The 22,253-nt window shown below is 43.9% G+C and overlaps 3 protein-coding genes and 1 pseudogene across 4 annotated transcripts; 3 read left to right on the top strand and 1 right to left on the bottom strand.

Moving 5' to 3' along the window:
• Positions 1-3,691: 3,691 nt before the first annotated feature.
• On the top strand, positions 3,692-4,615 carry LOC309366905 (olfactory receptor 4S2-like; the record flags this gene model as incomplete). The annotated part of the gene is made up of 1 exon (XM_081905852.1): positions 3,692-4,615. The coding sequence occupies one exon, from the start codon at positions 3,692-3,694 to the stop codon at positions 4,613-4,615; it is 924 nt and encodes a 307-aa protein (XP_081761978.1).
• Positions 4,616-5,752: 1,137 nt separating this feature from the next.
• LOC309356776 (olfactory receptor 4S2-like) lies at positions 5,753-6,551 on the top strand (annotated as a pseudogene). The gene has a single exon. The product of its transcript is annotated as an olfactory receptor 4S2-like (transcript).
• A 4,755-nt stretch (positions 6,552-11,306) lies between these two features.
• On the top strand, positions 11,307-12,005 carry LOC309356770 (olfactory receptor-like protein OLF1; the record flags this gene model as incomplete). The annotated part of the gene is made up of 1 exon (XM_081888491.1): positions 11,307-12,005. The coding sequence occupies one exon, from the start codon at positions 11,307-11,309 to the stop codon at positions 12,003-12,005; it is 699 nt and encodes a 232-aa protein (XP_081744617.1).
• A 6,295-nt stretch (positions 12,006-18,300) lies between these two features.
• LOC309356765 (olfactory receptor 5AR1-like) lies at positions 18,301-19,305 on the bottom strand (the record flags this gene model as incomplete). Its single annotated transcript, XM_081888473.1, has 1 exon — positions 18,301-19,305. One exon carries the CDS (start codon positions 19,303-19,305, stop codon positions 18,301-18,303), a length of 1,005 nt encoding a protein of 334 aa, XP_081744599.1.
• Positions 19,306-22,253: the final 2,948 nt, after the last annotated feature.

Genomic DNA, 22,253 nt, shown 5'->3' with positions numbered 1-22,253 from the left:
CCTAAAAAGCCATCTATAGTGTTTTCTTGTCAAGTCGCTTTAATTTATGTTTATCTAACAAATCAATATGCCAAATCCTATTTATTGATCCTCACTAATCTGATTTCCAGTTAGTGTTACCACTAGTCTGGCTGCTGCCAGAATAAGTGACATCATGACTTTGTGAGGGAGATCCATGTTTTCCCCATCAAAGATAGTTAAAAGTTCCAGGGAGAGTTCCGTCTCAATATGGTGACCTGCCATTTTGCTACATTCTAGAAAAATGTTTCCTAATGTTTGTGTATTGCCTCTCAACTTCAGCTATGAGCCTATACTCATAGGCTCAACAGAGCCTATGCCTTTACATTCTTTTCTCCAAAAGTAAGAGATCATAGCAGCATATATGCAGCTTATTTTGGGGTGTGTGGTACCAATATAAAACTTTAAGTGGATTTTTCCTAATTCTTGCTGAAACTGATATTACTGTTTTCTTCTTCTTCCATTTTTGTACAAAGTTTTCATACTTAGAGTATGACCTGAATTCCCCTCCCCATATTATCTCTAGTGTACTGAGATTATATTGCTTTGCATTTTGCGTTAACCAATACACTTCTGATGGTAAATCCTTAACTTGTTCCTAAATTCAGGAATCATAATTTCTCCTTTTGTTAACAATCTTATTGCCTGTGCATCCACAATAGGCATAGGACTAAAATATAATTTTTGATTAATGTTGTGCCAAGAATGTTTAATTTTTAGAAGCTGTTGTTTTATTTGTTGTCTTGTTTTCAATCTGGTTCCTCAATATAAATATTTAATGCTGTAGAAATATTTTCCTCCATTCATTAAATTAAATTAATTGATTTTTGCAATAAAAAAGTGTGTGACAACCTAATGGCTCAAGGTTAATGGTGAAACACCTGAAGTCCACTTTTTGGCATATTTAATCCACTACAGAAGCATTACCTGGTGCCACCCAACAGTGAGAAAATCTTTCAGGACAGCATCTATAGCAATTAACGTGAATGCAGTACACCTACATACTGTCTTGCTAAATCAAGATCAATGCATTTCTCCCCAAAATTGCTATTCCCCCCATTTTATTCAAAGACATTGGAAATATACAGACATTCATACCTCCAATTTTTTTTTTTTTTGCAGATCTCCTTCATTTGCTCAGTATGTTCAATACTAACTGTTGATAGGTAACTTCACTCCCTTCCTCACTTCCACATCTTATGGTTCTTTATGGTTCAAAGAAGTCACCCCTTCAAAGAGAAGATGCCTTCAAATGGAGGGCTATTCTCTGCAATGAAGGACACATGGCCATTATGGCTGATAGAACTTGAAATGCCTCCTTGAAATTTGTATCCTATGGTATCCCATGCTAGTGCAGCTCAGAGTAGACCTATTGAAGTTCATGGGCCTAACTTGGGACCATTAATTTCAGTGGGTCTGCTCTGAGTACAGCTTGGTTGAATACAAACCTATGCATTAAAAAAGTTGAGTTGTTTCTCTAATGACTCATTTTCCACTGGAAGGCATCTCAATGCTCCTGGGAACTTATTAAGCATCTTAGTGATTTGCTAAGAGGGCTTGATCAAAGCCACATGCTTCTAGGTTCTTAGAGCACAACAGTGTGCATGTGTGCATGTGTGAGAGACAGAGAGATAGAGACAGTCAGAGAAAGAGAGGGCCCCGTACAAACTTCAGCTGGTCTCCTGCTGCATTGCATCCAAGGAAGGCCATCCAGGTAATAAATGAAGGGCTGCAATAATTGATTTAAGTGTGTAGATTGCTGATTAAAGCAAAAAATAAAATAAAATGCCCGTTAGGACTCAAAGTTTTGTCCCCCCCCCGTTATTCTAATTTTATATATAGCCTGTCTTGTTAACCATAAGGGCAAGGGAAGGTAACAGCATTTCCCCATCTCATTTATTCTCACAAAATCCCTGTAAGATAAATATTCATTAATTGCTTTGAAGAAAGGCAAGTTAAAAAGCAGTATATAAATTTGGGAAATGATCAAATTATTATTCCTATTTTACTGCTGGCAACATTTATTTCCTTGTGGAAAGCGTGTACAGATTTTCTTATACATCCCAACAGAACTAAGTTAACATAGGGCCCAGTAAAAGGAGTGTATGAATGACATTCCACTGGTTCCGTCTCCCCAGGCAAGGCTCTGTTGGAGGTTTGTTAGGCATACTTGTATCCAGTGCTTAAAAAAAATAAAAAAATAAAACGTGCCGGTACTCACCATGAAGTTGTTAAAGTAAGTTCTACACTTTTAACATTGGGTGGGAGGAGGTGCCCTTAAGTACCCCCACTGCTTGCACCCTAAAAGTTACTTTTCTTCAAAGATACAGTAGGGGTAGTTTTCTTGTCACTGCAATACAATGAACCTGTTGGATTTTGGGATGACACATTCAGCTCTTTGAAGGAACAGAACTTCCATTAGGAAAAATCGTGACATTCCTTCGGGGTGAGAATGCTGCCATGTTGCTTTTTTTGTGTTGCCCTCTTGCTATTGTGGGAAAAGGTGGGAGGGTTTTGCCTGTGGATGGTTGTGGGCAAAAACTTCAAATGTGATTAATGTTAAATCCGTGTCCCCTCCGCCCTTTCGTAGGGTTCCTGTCTTTGAAACAGCTGCATGCCAGTAAAAATGTGCAACTGGTGTGGATTTTCTGGTGATGTACCAACAGGTGATGTACCAAGTGTTAGATACAGCACATTATGTATTAATGTTACACCATGCACAACATGTCCCTATGATAAATTTCACTGATGTGCATGTCCCCAAATTCCTACTATAAGACCCTGATACAAAGAAGAAGTTTTAATTTGATCTTGTAATGCAGGTTTCATAACTTGAGAAATGGGATGTCATTTCTGATGGCATAAGTTTGTCAAACACTAGTCATGAAAGATCTTTTAATTAAAGGCACAAAGCTTCTATCTATAAAAATATGATTCCAATGCCAGTTAATTCTAGTCAAAGTCCTCGGAATGCATTCAAAGAGATTGTTTGTTGCCCTGGTCACATTCTCCCCATAACTAGTCAGCACTTCCACTGTACACCATACAGTGCACAGTCCATTCTACACTGGAGATTTTAGGGACCAACTGCATGTGAGATGAAAAACACCACTCAGAAGCACATCAGACATTTGAACATTTTAATAGTATGTGTGCTCCCAATCCACATTTTTCACTGGGACCACAATGCATAGGGAGCTGAAGTTTAACCCTTCTCTACCCAGCTGTGAGCCATCCTGGTATTAGGAAAAAAACTCTGATAGATGCTGATGGGAACTTTCTCACTAAGACACTGCCTGGAGTGGGATTTTCATTGGGCTTGTGGATTACCCCCCCCCAATGTTTTGTGATCCCAATGAAAACTGCCCCACTGCCCCTGCTCTTACATTTTAAAAAACCTTGGTGTCCTTCAAAGTGGTGTGTGCAGTGTCATGTATACAGTAGTTTGGCCCTTTGCAGTATGTGGCAAAGCTGCAGAAAACAATGGATTCTCAGAGTTGTTCAGAATTAATGAAAGAAGGTTCATCCCACAAGATTTCTGAACTGTCACGAAAACAACTACAGTTTTCTCAGGTTTACTTAAAAATATCACTTTTAGTTGACTCTATTCATTATTTTGTCTGATGGCAGGTTATTTTAATTCTGGATTGTAATCATCTTCTCTGCTGACTTCATGGAGAACAGAAACAATGTGTCTGAATTCATCCTCTTGGGGCTTACCCCGGATCCAAACATACAGAAAGCCTGTTTTGGGCTCTTTCTGGTCTTCTACACAGCAATAGTGTTGGGGAATCTACTTATCATAGTCACCATCAAAAGCAGCTCCCGTCTGAACTCTCCTATGTATTTCTTCCTTAGTTACCTCTCCTTTGTGGACATCTCCTACTCCTCTGTTACTGCTCCCAAAATGATTGCAGATTTCCTTGTTGAGAAGAAGACAATCTCCTTTGTTGGTTGCATAATACAGCTATTCTTCATTCATTTCTTTGGTGGCACTGAGATCTTCCTTCTCACATCAATGGCGTATGACCGGTACATAGCCATCTGCAAACCCCTCCATTACGCAACTATTATGAGCAAGAATGTATGTGGTTTAATGGTGGCAGGCTCATTCCTAGGTGGGTTTCTTCATTCAATAGTCCAGGCTCTCCTTACTATACAGCTGCCCTTCTGTGGGCCCAATGAAATTGACCACTATTTCTGTGATGTTCACCCTTTACTGAAATTGGCCTGTACCAATACTTACATTGTTGGACTCATGGTCATTGCCAATAGCGGCATGATATCTCTGACCAGCTTTCTTGTCTTGGCAGTTTCATACATCAGCATTCTAGTTATGCTGAGAACTCATTCTTCCGAAAGACGCCTAAAAGCCCTCTCCACCTGTGCTTCCCACATTGCTGTTGTGATCTTATATTTTGGACCCTGCATCTTCATCTACCTGAGGCCTCCCACCACATTTTCTCAGGACAAGAGTGTGGCTTTATTCTATACTATTATCACCCCTATGCTCAATCCCTTAATTTATACACTGAGAAATGAAGAGGTGAAAAATGCCATGAGAAAATTATGGAGCAAAAAAGTATTTATGGAGTGAGAAATAACAAGAGGTGCAAGTTTATGACTCTCATATGAACACTGGGGACAGGGATATTCCGCTTGCATTTACAGAAGTGGCTAATTGTTACATTGAAATCTGGAAAGGCAGTTTCCCTTAAGCTACCGCTGTGTTGGTTCTATTTTAGTAATTTTTACTTGTGTGTTTGCTCATTAAACAATCGGTACAGAGAAATTACCTCTCAAGGCATAGCTGAACCACTGATTGGGCTGCAATCATAGACATGCTTATATGACGGTAAGTGGAATTGAATGCAGAGGGCATTTCCTCTGAAAAGACATGCAAAGCTGGTGTCAGAATCCAAGAAATCTCAACAGGGGCATCCACCAAGGATGCCCTCTGCCGCTGCTGCTCTTTGCACTGGCGATAGAGATCTTAGGTATATACCATATTTTTCGCTTCATAAGACACACTTTTTCCCTCCTAAAAAGTAAAGCGAAATGTGTGTGTGTCTTATGCACCAGGGCAAAAAGCAGATCGTCCTTTTTTTTTTTTTTTTTTTTAGAAAGAGGGAAGGGGGTGTTGAAACAAAGCCGCTGATCAGCTGATAAGCAAGCGATAGAGAGGGGAGATAAGGGACTCTAGCGATAAAGGAGGCTGCCTGGGAGGGGGGAGGTAAAGACAGTGAACTTGCAAGGAGAGGAGAGAGGAAGATTAAATCAATGAGGAGAGAAATTAGAAGAAAAGGAGGAGCAAAAAACTGCTCCAGCTAAGGAAAAGACACTAAGGCAAACAACTGTTTTGGCTGCACGCGCAGCACCCAGAGCGCCGTGTAACATTGTGGACATTGTGCGATGCATCCTGTTGTGTGCGTCAAGCTGCCGGTTCCTTTGCTGGCTTTTCCGCTGTCGGCGCAGGCTTTCAGTGCTGTCCAACGTGGGGTGCCAGTGCAGAACGATGGGGAATGCAAGCGGCATGGGAGGCAACATCTCCTGACAGGATCCATGTGCTCCTATTCATTGGGTTTTGTTGCTGCCTTTGGTGCTGTTGGCGCGCGGCGGATCTGTGACAGAATTCATCCTCTTGGGACTATCCCAAAACGAGCAGGTCCAACAAGCCTGCTTTCTCCTGTTTCTGCTCATCTACTTAGTGATTGTCCTGGGGAACCTTCTGACCATGGTCACTGTGCGGTCCAGCCAGCGCCTCCATACACCCATGTACTTCTTCCTTTCTGTCCTGTTGTTTGTCGACATCTGCTATTCATCTGCTGTGGTGCCCAAGCTGATTGCAGACTTGCTTGCCAAGGAGAAAACCATTTCATTTGTGGGCTGCGTTGCTCAGCTCTTTTCTGTGCACATCTTTGGTTGCACTGACATCCTTATCCTCACAGTGATGGCTTATGACCGCTATGTCACCATCTGCAAGCCCCTCCACTACATAGCCATCATGAGCAGGCAAGTCTGCCATCAGCTGGTTGTAGCCACTAGGCTGGGAGGACTTGTGCATTCAATGGTCCAGACTATCCTCACCATAAAGCTGCCCTTTTGTGGGCCTAATGAGATTTACCACTATTTCTGTGACATCTACCCTCAAGCTGGCCTGCAGTGACACCCACATTGTTGGAGTCTTGGTTGTTGGCAACACTGGGATGATTGCTTTGGGATGTTTCCTGGTGCTGGTTGTGCCCTATGGTGTCATCTTATTCACCCTCCGCACACACTCCTCCGAGGGGAGGCAAAAAGCCCTCTCGACCTTTGCTTCCCATATCACTGTGGTGCTCATTCTGTTTGTGCCCTGCCTGTTCATCTATGTCTGCCCTTCTACTACCTTAGCAGTGGATAAAGTGTTTGCTCTGTTCTACACTATCCTCACGCCTATGTTGAACCCAATCATTTACTCACTGAGGAATGCCGAGATGAAAAATGCCATGAAGAAGCTGTGGAGCAAGACACAGAGGCTTGGGAAGCCAAAATAAATTGGGTTAGTTCTCCTGTCCTTGGAATATTTGTAATCATCTGGCCTTTCGATTGGCATACTCAACAAAGATCAAACCTGTCTTTAGTGTGGAAATATTATTTAAGAAGGAGTTATAATTCAGAAACACCCCCCTTTGAAGCCCCCACTCCAAATTCACATAATACTTTGGACATCAGCAGAGAACACATTACAGATTTTTTATGAGGATCTAGAGTGGCTGTGAGCCGGAAGCCTGTCTCCACTACAGATATATGCTTCAGACATAGGTGGTGAACCTCCAGTTTGCAGGCCAAACTTAGCTCACCGGCCTTCCTCATTTCATTTAACTTTTACAGTAATTTGTATACTGCCTTTCTATATTACTATATGCATGGCGGTTTACAAGCTGAAGAAACAACAAAGATCACACACATTATAACAATCTAATCCAATTCAAAAAAGTCATAATAAAAATTTAACTTCTATACAACTTATATCAAACAAAGTAATAGTCACTAATCCATTAGAATATAGCAGTGCACAATGAAATTAAATATCAGCAAACAATGATTAAACAGAAATTCACTCTTAACAATTGCAATAAATAATTGCTAAACTATAATCAATAAAAACATCAGCAAGTCACAATGCATAAAACACTGCAATACAAACAAAACCATGTAAAAGGGTTAAGTTGGGAAACAGTGACACACAATTCATAAGATGATGATGATGATGATGATGATGATGAGTATTAAATCCTGAAATCCCTTTCTCCCCATTTGGCTCACAAGGCCATTTTGGAAAACCCACAGCAACCCTTTCTACACCTGACATCAGGTGTGGGATGGGTAAGGGTAGTGCTTCAAAGGAACAATTGGGAATTTAAAGTGAACACCCCATTATTCCTTTGCTGGATGGGTGATGGGACTTGATGAGTGGTGGGCACCATGACACCTGCAAGAACCATGCTGGCAAAGTCAGATGTAGTCAATACTGAACTAAGGTAGCCCAACAGCCTGATGGGGTGTAAGGCAGCATCTCGTGTTCTTGGCATAAGGGCCCAAATTTAATCCTCAGCATAGCATTAGCAGCTGAAAGGATCTCAGACCATACTGTAAAAATGTGGGGCAGGGAGGAAGGAGGAGAACCGAGGAAAGAAAATCTCACCCTATCCAAGACATTCGCTTGAGGTGGCATTCAAACCCAGGTTTGGCTCATCATGGTCCCCACACTGACACCCCACCAGAGGTCTTCTGGTAAAGATTTTCCCCAGGCTTTCTTTCATCCACAAGATCAGACTCATTTTAATTCCCTGAAATCCTGTTTTGATTGATTTTAACATGCTTTTATACTCCCCATGTTAAAGACTTACTGAGGACTGTGTTGAACTATCACATGGTGACTACAAAATGTGATAATTCAGGGAAGAATGAATGGATGTTCCTGTGGGAAAAATGAGGAAAAAAAATTTGGTATTCACAAACTCTCTGAAGGAATTGTGCAACATGCAACCACTTTGAGCATGATTTAATTGGCTTCCTCTAGGGCCATTAAATGGGGGAAAGAAAACCTTCAAAAGCTCCCCAGATTTAAAAGTTGCTTGTAAAGCCTCTTCTTTTTGATGTAGCAGCAGTAAAGCATTCAGTGTTAATTAAGGCAATGCATTCTCATATTTTGAAACGGGATTCTACATCAACTAATAGTGCTTCCAGACTGCTGCTATTTTTGGGGTGGGATTCAGTCCCACCACGGCAAATTGAGGCTGTGCAGTTAAAACTGATTTGGAGCTCATGCACAACAAAGCTACCGGTACTTTCCTGAAAGGTCAGATTTTTTGTGATGGAAAAATGCACTGGAAAGTGTGGGGTAAAACTTGCTTGGTGCAATCTTGTTGAATCTCTCCACAAACAAATCAGGCTGAGTGATCATTAAACAGGTTGTCTGGAAGTGCCTGAGAAATAATTATCCATGCTGTATCTTGAAACTGCTTAGTGATTTTGACAATTAAGAGCCATACATTTTTTTAAAAAAAATAATTAAAAATGTTTCTTAATCACCGGTTGGGAGCTAACAGAGACCTGATCTACATTCCCTGTGCTTTTGGTGAGGTTTAGAGTGGCAGACCTAAACACTTCCATCTTTTTGTAGGCAAGTGAAAAGAATGGATGGTTAAAGATTGTAGCAGTACGAGATAAACACCTGCCTAGCCAAGCTTGTAAGGAAGGAAATCCACCAATCTTCATTTATTTGGAATCCAAATTTTCATGTAAGTAACAGTTTGCTGTCCTTGTGTCTAACCTACCATCTGGGTTAAGATTCTGGGAGGAAATGTGAGATGTGGATGTAACAAACCAACAAACAATTAATGGGCTAGTTTTCAGTTACCCAGGTTATGCCAGAATCTTGGCTAGGACCAGGGAATAACATCTAATGCTGCTGAAAGCCAGTTAAGCAGTGGAGAAGTAAATGTGGACACGACTAAAGCACTCCCATGCAGACAAAGCTCACATTTCAGCACTTCACTGGAAGCGAGTGAACGTCAGAGTTGTGAGGTTGTGGCAGGGAGGATGAACTCCTGGCTGTCACTCAGGCTTAGGACATCAGACACTGTCTTCTTTCTTTCCCATTTATCTGTAACTGCAAGCAGGACACCATGGTTGTTCCACATTGCCCTGCTCATTTGGCAAAGAGGGAGAAATATTTGGCTGTTAACCTTGTTAGTAGCAGAATTCCCTGGGGCACTTAGTTTTACAGAGTGAGCTTGTAATATCCTTGTGTTTTTACAATGGTCAGATGTTTCCAGCCTGCTTCTGCAGCTCTGTTTTCCCCATGATGAAAAGCAAGCTTTTTGCATACACTCAGCTGACTAGCTAGCAACCCACTGAACTCAGTTTGGATTGAGTATTAGCATATAAAACTGCAAACTTTTCACTTGGTGAGTCAGGCAGCCTGTTCTCTATAAACAGGGAACTTTGGCTGAATGAAATGGAACTATTCTGAACAGCTTTGTGCTTCAATGCTTAAAAGCACTAAAAGCTAAACAACAACAACAACAACAATAATATATAATATAAGTGTCCCATAACATGGGTAGCTCACCAGACAATGTGATGGGCTATACTGCAATGTGCTCTACGTGGGGCTACCTTTGAAGGTGACCCAGAAACTACAACTAATCCAGAATGCGGCAGCTAGACTGGTGACTGAGAGTGGCCGCCGAGATGTAGGCCGTCTGAAAGACCTACATTGGCTCCCAGTACGTTTCCGGGCACAATTCAAAGTGTTGGTGCTGACCTTTAAAGCCCTAAATGGCCTCGGCCCAGCATACCTGAAGGAGTGTCTCCACCCCCATCGTTCTACCTGGACACTGAGGTCTGGTGGTTACCTCCCTGCAGAAGTGAAGTTACAGGGAACCAGGCAGAGGGCCTTCTCAGTTGTGGCGCCTGCCCTGTGGAATGCCCTCCCATCAGATGTCAAAGACATAAACAACTATCGGACTTTTAGAGGTCATCTGAAGGCAGCCCTGTTTAGGGAAGCTTTTAATATTTGATGAATCATTGTATTTTAATATTCTGCTGGAAGCCGCCTAGAGTGGCTGGGGAAATCCAGATGGGCGGAGTATGTATGTATGTATGTATGTGTGTGTGTATGTATAAATAAAATAAAATAAAAGACAGAAGGATAAAAAACAGTTATTTATAGTTTTAAAAAACACAATGAAAACATAGGTGTTTATACTGAGTGGGAGGGTAAATATCCCATGCTTTTGAGCACGCATATTCCCTTTGACATATACATGCATGTTGTATCTTTTCAATGGGACATACAGCAGAAAGGACCTTTTCAACAGGCAGTGACAGAAGCAGAAAGCATTATGAGGGGAGGGCTGTATCTCACTGATAGAGAATCTGCTTTGCATGCATAATGTCGGCAAGGTTTACCTCGCCTGGGCTGGTTCACTCCAGCGGAGATCCCTCTGTGGGCCGGATTGCGCATGAGTGTGAGTGTACCCACCTGCGATTTCCTGCGTCTGCACAGATGCAATTTCCAGCACCGCGGAAGCGAGTCCCCGCACTGCGCTGTGCCGGTTTAGCGCAGTGCGTGGGGACTTGCTGAGCAGGCGGTTCGGTTGGGGGTGGCTCGTTAAACGACCCCTGTGGGCCACTTGTGGCCCATGAGCCTTAGGTTGCCTACCCCTGCATAAGGTCTTTGGCTTATTTTCAGGTAGGATTGAGATTGTCCCCTGCCTGAAACTTTGGAACATTGCTGTCTTTCAACGTGGACAATGCTGAGCTTGATGGACCAATGGGCTGATTCAGTATCAGGCAGCTTCCAGTGATGTGGTTTATAATGGGCCATAAAAAGAACCATATGCCATTGATTCCTGTGGCCTTTCAGAAAAAAGCCCTTCACAATCAAGTCAGAACAACATGGGCAATCGTCAAGGATTTATTCAAATGCTAATTCACACAATGATGGCCCATCAAGATACCACCTCATTTGGCTGATCTACTCAGCAGAGCTCTCATTGGTCAGAAGAATGATGGAGAGAAATAGCACCACTGTGACAGAGTTCATTCTCCAAGGATTTATGGGAAACCCAACATTACTCTTCATAGTATTTCTTGTCATGTATCTTTTTAGCTTGATAGGGAATCTAGGGATGGTTGTCTTGATTAGGAGCAGTCCCCAGCTCCATACCCCCATGTACTTATTTCTGACACACTTTTCATTTATGGATGCATGCATAACTTCAACCATTGCCCCTAAAATGCTGCTGAACTTCCTGGTGGAGAAGAAAGCCATTTCCTACAGTGGGTGCATTCTCCAGTTTTTCACATTTTGTACTTTTACAGATGTGGAGTCCTTCATCCTGGCTATCATGGCAATAGATCGTTATGTGGCCATCTGCAAACCATTGTCCTACACAGTCATCATGTCGAAGGCACTCTGTGTCTGGTTGCTCACTGGGGCATATGTTGGGGGGATCACGAGTTCTCTCATACACACGTGTGCATCTCTAAGACTGTCTTATTGTGGGGAGAATTCTGTCAACCATTTCTTCTGTGACTTGGCTGCCCTGATGGCTCTTGCCTGCTCAGACACATCTCTCAATGAGTGGCTTCTCTTAACTTTTGGCATCTTGGTTGAAGCGTCCAACATTGTGACTATCCTCACCTCCTATGGCTTTATCATCACAACTATCACCAGGATACACTCTGCAGGAGGCCGGCTGAAAGCCTTCTCTACTTGTGCTTCTCACTTGACGACTTTTGCCCTGTTCCATGGCACCATCCTCTTCATGTACTTCCGGCCCAGTTCCAACTTCTCAATGGATACAGACAAAAGAGTCTCTGTATTTTACACTCTCGTCATCCCCGTGTTGAACCCCCTGATTTATAGCCTGAGGAATTCAGAGGTGAAGGATGCCCTAAGGAAACTGATCAGGAAAAATATAAATCCTCACTGATTACTTTAATACTGTGGACTTGAGTAACTAAGTTTTGTGTATGTACGTAGGCTGGCTGCAGCGCTAGAAGTAAAGCCATAACCAGCAATGGCTGGTCTACTTGGGCAAATGGGGCCCTGCCCCACCAACCTCCAGTCTATCTTCAGCCAGCCCTCCACCTGCTTGCCTTCTTACAACAGCCCAGGAGGAGGTACTGCCCATCAGCTTCATTCCCCTTATTTTAAATATTGTCCTTGTAGAGGGGAGAATGGAAGCAAAACTAGAAGAGTTAGCTTTGCCTGTTATTGGCTCTGGCTTCACCTGTGGTTAACCTTTCTACCTTCCACCCCACCAATCCAAATGGGAATCAGTCACCACTGGCCACAACAAAATAGGAATTTACTTAACAGAAGTGTTCCTTTGTTCATGACTTCAGTTTAACAAACCCTCCACACATCTTAATTCCAGATGCATGCATAGGCATTATTTGAAGAGTTGTATCAGGGCTCAGTGTTTTCAGTGGTATGGTTTAATTCTAAAGCATGTGAAGTATGTAGCACTAAAGAGCCCTTGAGCAAGTGCAGATAATATTTCTGTCACCAGTGAACAATGACAGAGAGTGATTAGGTGATTAGGAAGAAGGGTATCAAGATCAGTTGGTGGTGTTTTCAGACAGACTGAAACTCTGACATCTCTTTTTCTCACAGTCATGCTCAACACTTACCTATGGTGCGCTTTATGACTGGCAGGTGTATGTGTGACTCAACTTCACTGAACACCATTCAATCTGAGGTGGTATGAAAGTTCTATCTGTGTTGATGGCCCATTCACACATGTGATGTTGTAGTCATCTGGAGATGAACATGCCAGTGGGAATCAGCTCTGGGAGAGGAAATATAGTGATGAGGGAACAAGGAAGACATGAATCCCTTAGTCTCTTGAATTGTTTCTCTGCTTCATCCACATCTGAATTTAATGTTTATTTGAAGCTGTTTGCATTCCCATTTATGTAGTGTTGTTTGCAAGACATCCTGTTCAAAACAGTTTCTTTCGCCTTGGTATCCCCTTGTAAATTTCTCTAATCCAGGGATTGTGTTAGAGAAAAGCAAATACATTTCCTTCTCTTGAGTTCGTCTTTAATGCATGTGTTACTTTAAACCACCAGAGGACACTGCTTGTGTAGCAATCTAGCCAACACTTGTTTGTAGCTCTCTGTCAAAGTTAAAACCACCCATAAAAGCTGAGCTATTTTGTTTATTGTTCTCTCTCAAGTTGTTGAGCCAAAATGTTTGTTGTTTTCTCCCTCTCATTTCCACTTATCCTGTAAATAGATCCTGCATGAATAAAGCCTTTAAATTCCAGAAAGTGTAAGTGATGATTCTAATCCAGTCCACCAAGCTGCAAGGTCTGCTAAGAGTTTGAGACAACAAGGCAGAGGACCATAGGGCAAATGCAATGCTGTTAATAGTACCACACCAGTTTCAAAGGGGAACTGTTTGCCACAGAAAATATTTTATCTCAGTGATCACGGGCAGGAGGAGGAGTTATGCTAAGACCAGACCATGTCATTACCGAGGAGGCAGGTTTAGTCGTTGTTTGAGGACTATCCCTGCCTCCAGGTCTGGTCCTGACCGGAAGGATACAGTAATCAGCAAGGGAAACCCACATGACCTGAAAGTGTTGCTGTGCAATGCCAGGTCAATGATGAATAAAACCACTGCCATCCACGACCTGGTTGTGGATGGAGGATTTGACCTGGCATGTGTGACAGAGACCTGGTTGGATGAAGCAGATGGGCCTGTCCTTGCCGCTGCTTGCCCACCAGGTTTCTCTTACGCACAGCAACCCAGGTCATGTGGGCGGGGAGGGGGGGTTGCAGTGATTTTTAGGAAGTCATTAGTCTGCACCAGGCGTCCTATTGGGAAGACCCAGTTTTCTGAGTGCATGTTCTGGAAGTTGGGCAATAGGGGCAGTACAGGATTCCTACTGGTGTACCGACCTCCCCGCTGCACCAAGGATTCCCTGCCCGAGCTGCTTCAGGTCGTGGCGGATATGCTCCTGGAGACACCTAGCTTGGTTGTCCTGGGGGATTTTAACATCCATGCCGACACGACCTTACAAGGAGCCGCTCGGGACTTTGTGGAAAGCATGGCCTCCATGGGGCTGTCCCTGAATAAGTCTGGCCCAACTCATAGCCACGGACATGCCTTAGACTTGGTGTTTACCTCTACGGATGTTGGTGATCTGACATTAACTAAAAGTGAAACAAAAGAAGTGCCATGGTCAGATCACTTCCTGGTGCAACTGGACTTCTCCGCAACCCTTCCCCTCCGCAGGGAGGTGGGACCGATTCGGATGGTCCGCCCCCGCCACTTAATGGATCCAATTGGCTTCCAGAGAGTGGTAGGGGATGCTTTATCCCAAGTTGATGGCCTTTCAGCTGATTCCCTGGTGGCCCGCTGGAATGCGGAGTTAACCAGGGCAATTGACTGTCTGGCTCCGAAGCGCCCTCTCCGATTGCATGGAGCCTGGACAGCCCCGTGGTTTTCCCCGGAGCTGAGGGTGATGAAACAATCGTTGAGACGGCTAGAGCGCCGGTGGCGGAAAACTCATTCTGAATCAGACCGGACACGGGTTAGAGCTCAACGTCGAGCCTACCAAGTGGCAATGGCGACGGCGAAGAGGGCCTTCTTCGCCGCCTCCATTGCATCTGCAGAAAACAGCAGCAGGAGACTTTTTCAGGTGGTTCGCAGTTTATCGGAACCACCTGTACCACCGGGGCCTGGTAGGGACCCCAAGATCTCCTGCAATGCTTTTGCAAAGTTTTTTGCAGATAAAATCGCTCAGATTCAGAAGGAGGTAGACTCCACCGTGGGAGCAGGGCCAGGGCGGGAGAGTGCTAGAGTTCTGTCTGGTCCTGTTATATGGGATCAATTCCAATCTGTTACCTCCGAGGATGTGGACAGGCTGCTTGGACGAGTGAAACCGACCACCTGTCTCCTTGATCCTTGCCCATCCTGGCTGATAAAAGCGAGCCGGGAAGCGCTGGGCGATGGGCTCTGCGGGGTGGTGAATGCTTCCCTCTGTGAGGGAGCCTTCCCAGACCCGCTGAAAGAGGTGGTCATTAAACCGCTTCTTAAAAAAACATCTTTAGACCCGGCCAATTTGGCCAACTATCGCCCAGTCTCAAATCTGCCATTCTTGGGCAAGGTGATCGAGCGGGTGGTTGCTGAACAACTCCAAGCACGCCTGGAGGAAATGGACCATTTGGATCCCTTCCAATCGGGATTCAGGCCTCACCATGGGACTGAAACTGCCTTGGTCGCGCTGGTTGATGATCTCCGGCGGGCTAGGGACAAAGGTGAGAGCTGTTTCCTAGTTCTGCTGGATCTCTCAGCGGCCTTTGACACCATCGACCATAACATCCTTCTGGACCGTCTAGAGGGGCTGGGAGCTGGGGGCACTGTCATACAGTGGTTCCGCTCCTTCCTCCTGGGCCGTGTCCAGAAAGTGGTGGTGGGGGGTGAGTGTTCAGACCCCTGGGCTCTCACTTGTGGGGTGCCTCAGGGTTCTGTCCTCTCCCCCATGCTTTTTAATATCTATATGAAGCCGCTGGGAGAGATCATCAGGGGGTTTGGACTGGGTGTTCATCAGTATGCAGATGACACCCAGCTCTACCTCTCCTTTAAATCAGAACCAGTGAAGGCGGTGAAGGTCCTGTGTGAGTGCCTGGAGGCGGTTGGAGGTTGGATGGCGGCTAACAGATTGAGGTTGAATCCTGACAAGACAGAAGTACTGTTTTTGGGGGACAGGAGGCGGGCAGGTGTGGAGGATTCCCTGGTCCTGAATGGGGTAACTGTGCCCCTGAAGGACCAGGTGCGCAGCCTGGGAGTCATTTTGGACTCACAGCTGTCCATGGAGGCGCAGGTTAACTCTGTGTCCAGGGCAGCTGTCTACCAGCTCCACCTGGTACGCAGGCTAAGACCCTACCTCCCCACGGACTGTCTCGCCAGAGTGGTGCATGCTCTAGTTATCTCACGCTTGGACTACTGCAACGCGCTCTACGTGGGGCTACCTTTGAAGGTGACCCGGAAACTGCAATTAATCCAGAATGCGGCAGCTAGACTGGTGACTGGGAGTGGCCGCCGGGACCACATAACACCGGTTCTGAGAGATCTGCACTGGCTCCCAGTACGTTTCCGAGCACGATTCAAAGTGTTGGTGCTGACCTTTAAAGCCCTAAACGGCCTCGGTCCTGTATACCTGAAGGAGCGTCTCCACCCCCATCGTTCAGCCCGGACACTGAGATCCAGTGCCGAGGGCCTTCTGGCGGTTCCGTCATTGCGAGAAGTGAGGCTACAGGGAACCAGACAGAGGGCCTTCTCGGTAGTGGCGCCCGCCCTGTGGAACGCCCTCCCATCAGATGTCAAAGAGATAAAGAATTACCTGACATTCAGAAAACATCTTAAGGCAGCCCTGTTCAGGGAAGTTTTTAATATGTAATGCTGTACTGTTTTCAACACTGATTGGGAGCCGCCCAGAGTGGCTGGGGAAACTCAGCCAGATGGGTGGGGTATAAATAATAAATTATTATTATTATTATTATTATTATTATTATTATTATTATTATTATTATTATTTTAGAGATCAAGAATAATTGAGAGGGAAGAAAAGCATGCAAGTGGGACTGTTTCCCATTAGATTTCTTTGCCATTTTATGCCAAAGGTCTTGATGTAGGTTATATATTGACAGCTCTTCATAGTTTCATAACTAAATTGATGAGCTATGATGAGCTGTGAATATATTATAACCAAGACCTAGGATTAACCAAAAAGAAAAAGAGAGAGAGAAAGAAATGGAAAAGAAAGAAAAAGAAAAAAAAGTGCCCAAGGAAGTTCAGTGGGATTCATCATCACTGTAAGCTATCTCAAATGGACACAATGACAAGCTACATCATACATCATACATCATACAAAACTTAGCCTCTCCCAGATATAGAATAGTGAAGAACAAGTGTGAGGTGCAACAAAATGTTGCAGTCTGGAATGAATAGTATGGAGTGTTCCCTCCTCTGCATTTCCTTTTGGCATCTTAAAATCTTGCATTTCCCTTAAGCCTGCTGATACCTCCGTCTTGTTGGTAGGTGGTGGCTTCATAAGGACCCACACTTGAAGAAGGAGTTTGCTATTCAGGATAAAATTTCACAAACACACAAAAATACAAACACAGTAAAAATGGCATCCTTTATTGGGTCAGTCCATTTGTGTAGATTAGCTTTAGGTACACAGAAAAAGGTGGGTATGAGAAAGCAGGTATCATACCCTCCAAGTGTCCTGGGACAGTCCTGGAATCAGGAAAGCCATCCTGGCTTTTGATTTGATCCCAGAATGTCCCTATTTCCCCTTGCCAGTGTTGTTCCCCACCAAGGCTGATGAGGAGAATGAGCTGGCACTTGTCCTGGGCAGCAACAATGAGGGAGCATCCTGTTGCCTCTCCACAGTTTCTCTATAGCCGCCGCCGGCGGACTCCTTCCTTGGGCAGTTGACAGTGGCACTGGCTCTGAGGGGCAGGCAGAAGGCAGAGGAGTCCTGGACAGGAAGAAAGGGGGAGTGGAGAGGAGCACAAGGAGCCTTGACTTTTTTTAAAAAAAATTGTGCGTTTGTGTCTAATCTTGCCCCTCTCTAAAATTTATTTATTGGAGTGTGTTTTTCTTTTTGTAAATCTAGCAAAGAATAAAATTTAAAAAGGGGATTAATGGGTTTTCTCAAGATGGTTGTGGCAGGGATGGAGGAGGGTGTGTGTGGTGGGTGCGGGCTGCCCTGGGTGTCACCACGGGGGGGGGGGACGACGACGATAAAATGGCGCACAGCACTCATCGTGGGGCCTGCAGCACACCCGAGCCACGTGTCTCTAGTGGGAGAGATGGGGTGGCTTGGGCACGTGCAGGCTCCGCGCTGCCCAAATGGTCCGCCTGCTGCCTCCCCCCCAGCAGTAGGGTGGTAGATGGGAGGAGGCAGGCAGATTCTGGAGGCCCCATGATGCACACCGTCCCTATGGGAGGCTTGCCCTGTCATCGCCCTGTCCCTATTTGCAGCTTGCCCCGTCCCTGGGTGGAGGCCATGTGTGCTGTGTCCTATTGGTGTAGTGGTGGTGGTGCGCAGGGTACTGGTTCAAATCTGTGGGAAGGGGCCAGTGGCACTGGGTGGCAGTGTATTTTGCTTGAAGTGGCAAAACATCCGGGGCCAGACCTGAGGAAGTATCTCTCCCAGTACTAATCTCATCTCTGATAAAGCCCTGGTAAGATACTTAGCAATCCTAAGGATCCCCAGAACACAGTTTTACAAACATGGCGTACAGTTCCTTTGAGGCAAAACCATTCCCTTTCAAAAGCCTTAAGTTGGCAAGTGCTTTTGTCAGGGCAGCCTTCACATCCTTGTTCCTCAGACTGTAGATCAGAGGATTGAGCAGGGGGATCACTACCGTATAGAACACCGAAGCCCATTTGTCTTGGTCCAAGGAATAGCTGGAGCTTGGCCGAAAATACACGAAGAGCATCGTCCCATGGAATATCCCAACAGCTGTAAGGTGGGAGGCGCAGGTAGAAAAGGCTTTGCGTCTGCCTTCAGCAGAGCGCATTCTCACAATTGTGCCCAAGATGTAGATGTAGGAAACAAGAACCATGCCAATGCTGCTGGCTAAAATGCAGCCAAAGAAGATAAATACCATAAGCTCATTGTTGTATGTGTCAGAGCAAGAGAGCAACAGAAGAGGAGGCTCATCACAGAAGAAGTGATTGATGATATTAGACTTGCAGAATGGTAGTTGGAATGTACAGCAAGTGTGTATCATTGCATCCGCCATGCCTATGAAGTAAGCCATAGCCATCAACCGTCCGCAGACTCTTTTGGACATAAGGACTGAATAGTGAAGGGGATTGCAGATGGCCATGTACCTGTCATAGGCCATCAAAGCCAGCAAAAGGCAATCAACATCTACAAAAAAGGAAAGTATATATAGCTGTATAGCACAGGCATTGAAAGAAATCCTTTTGGTCTTAACTAAGAGGTCAGCCAGCATTTTGGGAGCAATGGCTGAGGAGTAGCAGAGGTCAGCAAAAGAGAGGTTGCCCAGGAAAAAGTACATGGGGTTGTGAAGCTGAGGTTCAACACAAATTAAGACAATCATCCCCACATTCCAGATTACAGTGATGACATAAATCAGTAGGAAGAGCATAAAAAGAGGGAGCTGCATTTTTGGATTGTCTGTGAATCCCAGAAGAATGAATTCTGTTATGACAGAATTATTTCCTTGATCCATCATTTCCCTCAATCAGTGCTGGGTTCAGGATGATTCTTTCTTTTCCTTGAGAAGGGAAGAAAGAAGATTGGTGTTTTTGACAGTTCCCTCCAACTTCCTTTTTGTTTAGAAAGAACAGCAGTCCTGGATTCAAGATAATGGCCATCACAAGCTCACTGCACTGGTTTAACACAGCACCAGCTGTGGTCCACATCCCTGGCACATCCCTGTTTCAGCCTTTCTCAAGAGAGGTTTTTTTTTTTTATTTAAAAAAATCAGTAACAATAGAGGACAGATTCAAGGCTTTAGCCCCATGTACCAGAGGTCTGGTGATGTTATTGCAGACCCATACGCTAAATATTTCTTTCTGAATTAGTGAACTTACCTAAGGTGTGGTCTGAAAGGTTTCCCTGCTTTCAGAAACTGAGTAGGGGGAGAGACCTTAAATGCTAGCTGCTAGGCACCTGGGACATCATCCCTGATGCTGCTGAATACCCCAGATATCCATGGTTGTTTTGAGTATTACATTTTAATTGGCTGCTTGTATGCAAGAGACCTTTAAGACTTCCCTTCTGATTTTTGTATAGTCAATTTTAACTATCTAGGTCTAGTATAACTTCTATACACTGGTCTGGATTTTTTCTGTCAATGGTTTTGAGAGCTCCTCACCAAGCCATGACAACTCCTACAGATTCTGCCAAAATACTAAGGCATGCACTCTCTTTCATTCCATGATGGCATGGTACAAATTGTAATTTGTTTGCTTCCTCAACAAATCCAGTGGAACAATGCAGCAGGAAGCATGGACAAAAATAAAATTGTTATGTTTGTCCTCTTTGTGCTTCACTGTCCTCAGATCATAATTTCCTTTGTGAAATGACATTGTGGGCCCGAGTACTGGTATTTGGGCAAACAAACAAACAAACAAACAAACAAACAAACAAACAAACAGTCAGATAAGTAAGTAAGTAAGTAAGTAAGTAAGTAAGTAAGATACTTACTTATTGTGATGTTTTAAGATGGTGCCTCTTGCATTGGTAACAAGATTTGCATGTTATATTCATGGATATATGCATTTTTATAAACATTTTACCTCAGTGTATATGTTTTTGGAGACATCTTTGGCAGGAGAAGACCACTGTCAATTCTGAATTGCAAAGGTGAGCAAGGAAGCTCAGTGGGATTCATCATTGCTGAACTGTGAACTATTGCAATTGACACAAGACCAAGGCAGCTATCTGTTAACAAACAATAGACATCCATAAAAATGGCAAAAGTAGTTTCTTTCAAAAATAGATTTTATCTTATACAACTGCAAACACAGTAAATATTGTTCTGGTAATCAGACGTTTTGTCGCTAAAGAGCTTAGTCATTGAGCTGTCAAAATCATATCTAAGATTCTGTCATACATTAGGGACTCCATGGATTTCCTTCAACAAATTGAGTCAGTGGTAATTCCTTCCGATTCTTTCTTTGTGACTCTGGATGTTAAATCTTTATATACCTCTATACCTCATGAGGAAGCCTGCACTTGTGTATCTGTCTCTCTAGGATGACATACCTTTTCAAATCCTCCAAAACATTTTCTTATGGACCAATTAGACATAGCTTTAAAGAACGATTTCTTTAGCTATAGAGACACCTTCTATCGTAAAGTGAAGGGTGTAGCCATGGGTAATCCCATGGCTCCTTCCATAGCCAATTTATTTATGGCTGATTTTGTGTATGGTCCTAATAACCCTTTTGCTTCATATCTGGTTTTCTGTTGAAGGCTCATTGATGACATCTTTCTGATTTTTTAAAATGCCAAGAGATTTCCTGACTTTATATCATGAATTGATCAACTACACACCTTGCTAATGTTTTCTGCCAATACTAGTCATTAATCAGTCCCATTTTTGAATACTTTAGTCTCATGGACCATTGGGATTTTTTTCCTGTTTCCCTATATAAAAAGGATACTGACCGTCACACTTTGTTACATTGCAAACCACATCATCCATACAATCTTAAATGTAACCTACCTTTGGAGCAATTTTTGCTTCGGAAAAGGATTTCCTCTACTTTGGACATGTACCAATGAGCACCAGGTGAGCTAGAGATTGCCCTGGTATATAGAGGACATCCCCGGCATATTATTCATAAAGCCTGGGTGAAAGTAGATGCATGTGACAGAGGGGACCTTCTTGAACCCAGAAGGAAAATACCATAAAAATGTATTACCTGCTCTTTTGAGTTTACCCCGCAGACGATGGAGGTAAGACAAATCATAAACAGATACTACTGGGGCTTTGTATCTCACATTGTGGGTTGTGATCTGCCTCCCTTGATAGGGTTCCACAGAACCTGCAATGTTAAAGTTTTTTTGGTTCACAGTGATTTTAAATGACCACAGAAAATTTCTCATCTACCAGTGGCACACTTTAAGTGTAGAGGCTATTGAAACTGCATCATATCACCCTAACAGCTCCACGATTCTGAAACGAATGGGTTCACTAACTGTGGCACCAGAAATGTGATTTATTTAATTGAATGCACTTGTCAGTTGATATACCTTGGTGCCACCACCTGCCCTGTTAAGACTCGTATTTTAGAACACCAATCCCGCATTAGAGGCAAAATCAGAGAGGCTCCGCTGGTTGAACACTTCATTGAAGAAAACCACACTTGTGATGACTTTCGCTTTTTTGTTGTAAAGCACAAATCTTCAACTCACTCCAGTGGCAATAATGTGTCCAGATTACTTTCCCAGATGGAGTCCAAGTATATTTATAAACTCAATACACTAGATCCACATGGATTAAATTCAACATTAGAATTTGCAGGATTCATTACATGTGACTGTGTTTGTGGACTTTCTGCTGCTAGGTCTTTAAATTTGTGAGCCCCACCCATGTTTCCTAAGGAGGTTTAACAAACTGAAGGACACCGTCCTCCTTCTTTGCTCCTCCCAATGGAAACATGCAGATGA

Source organism: Podarcis melisellensis, assembly GCF_964234715.1.
Source record: "Podarcis melisellensis genome assembly, chromosome: 1".
NCBI lineage: Eukaryota > Metazoa > Chordata > Lepidosauria > Squamata > Lacertidae > Podarcis > Podarcis melisellensis.
The sequence above is the reverse complement of the archived record's forward strand: the minus strand, read 5'-3'. Positions and strand labels throughout refer to the sequence as shown.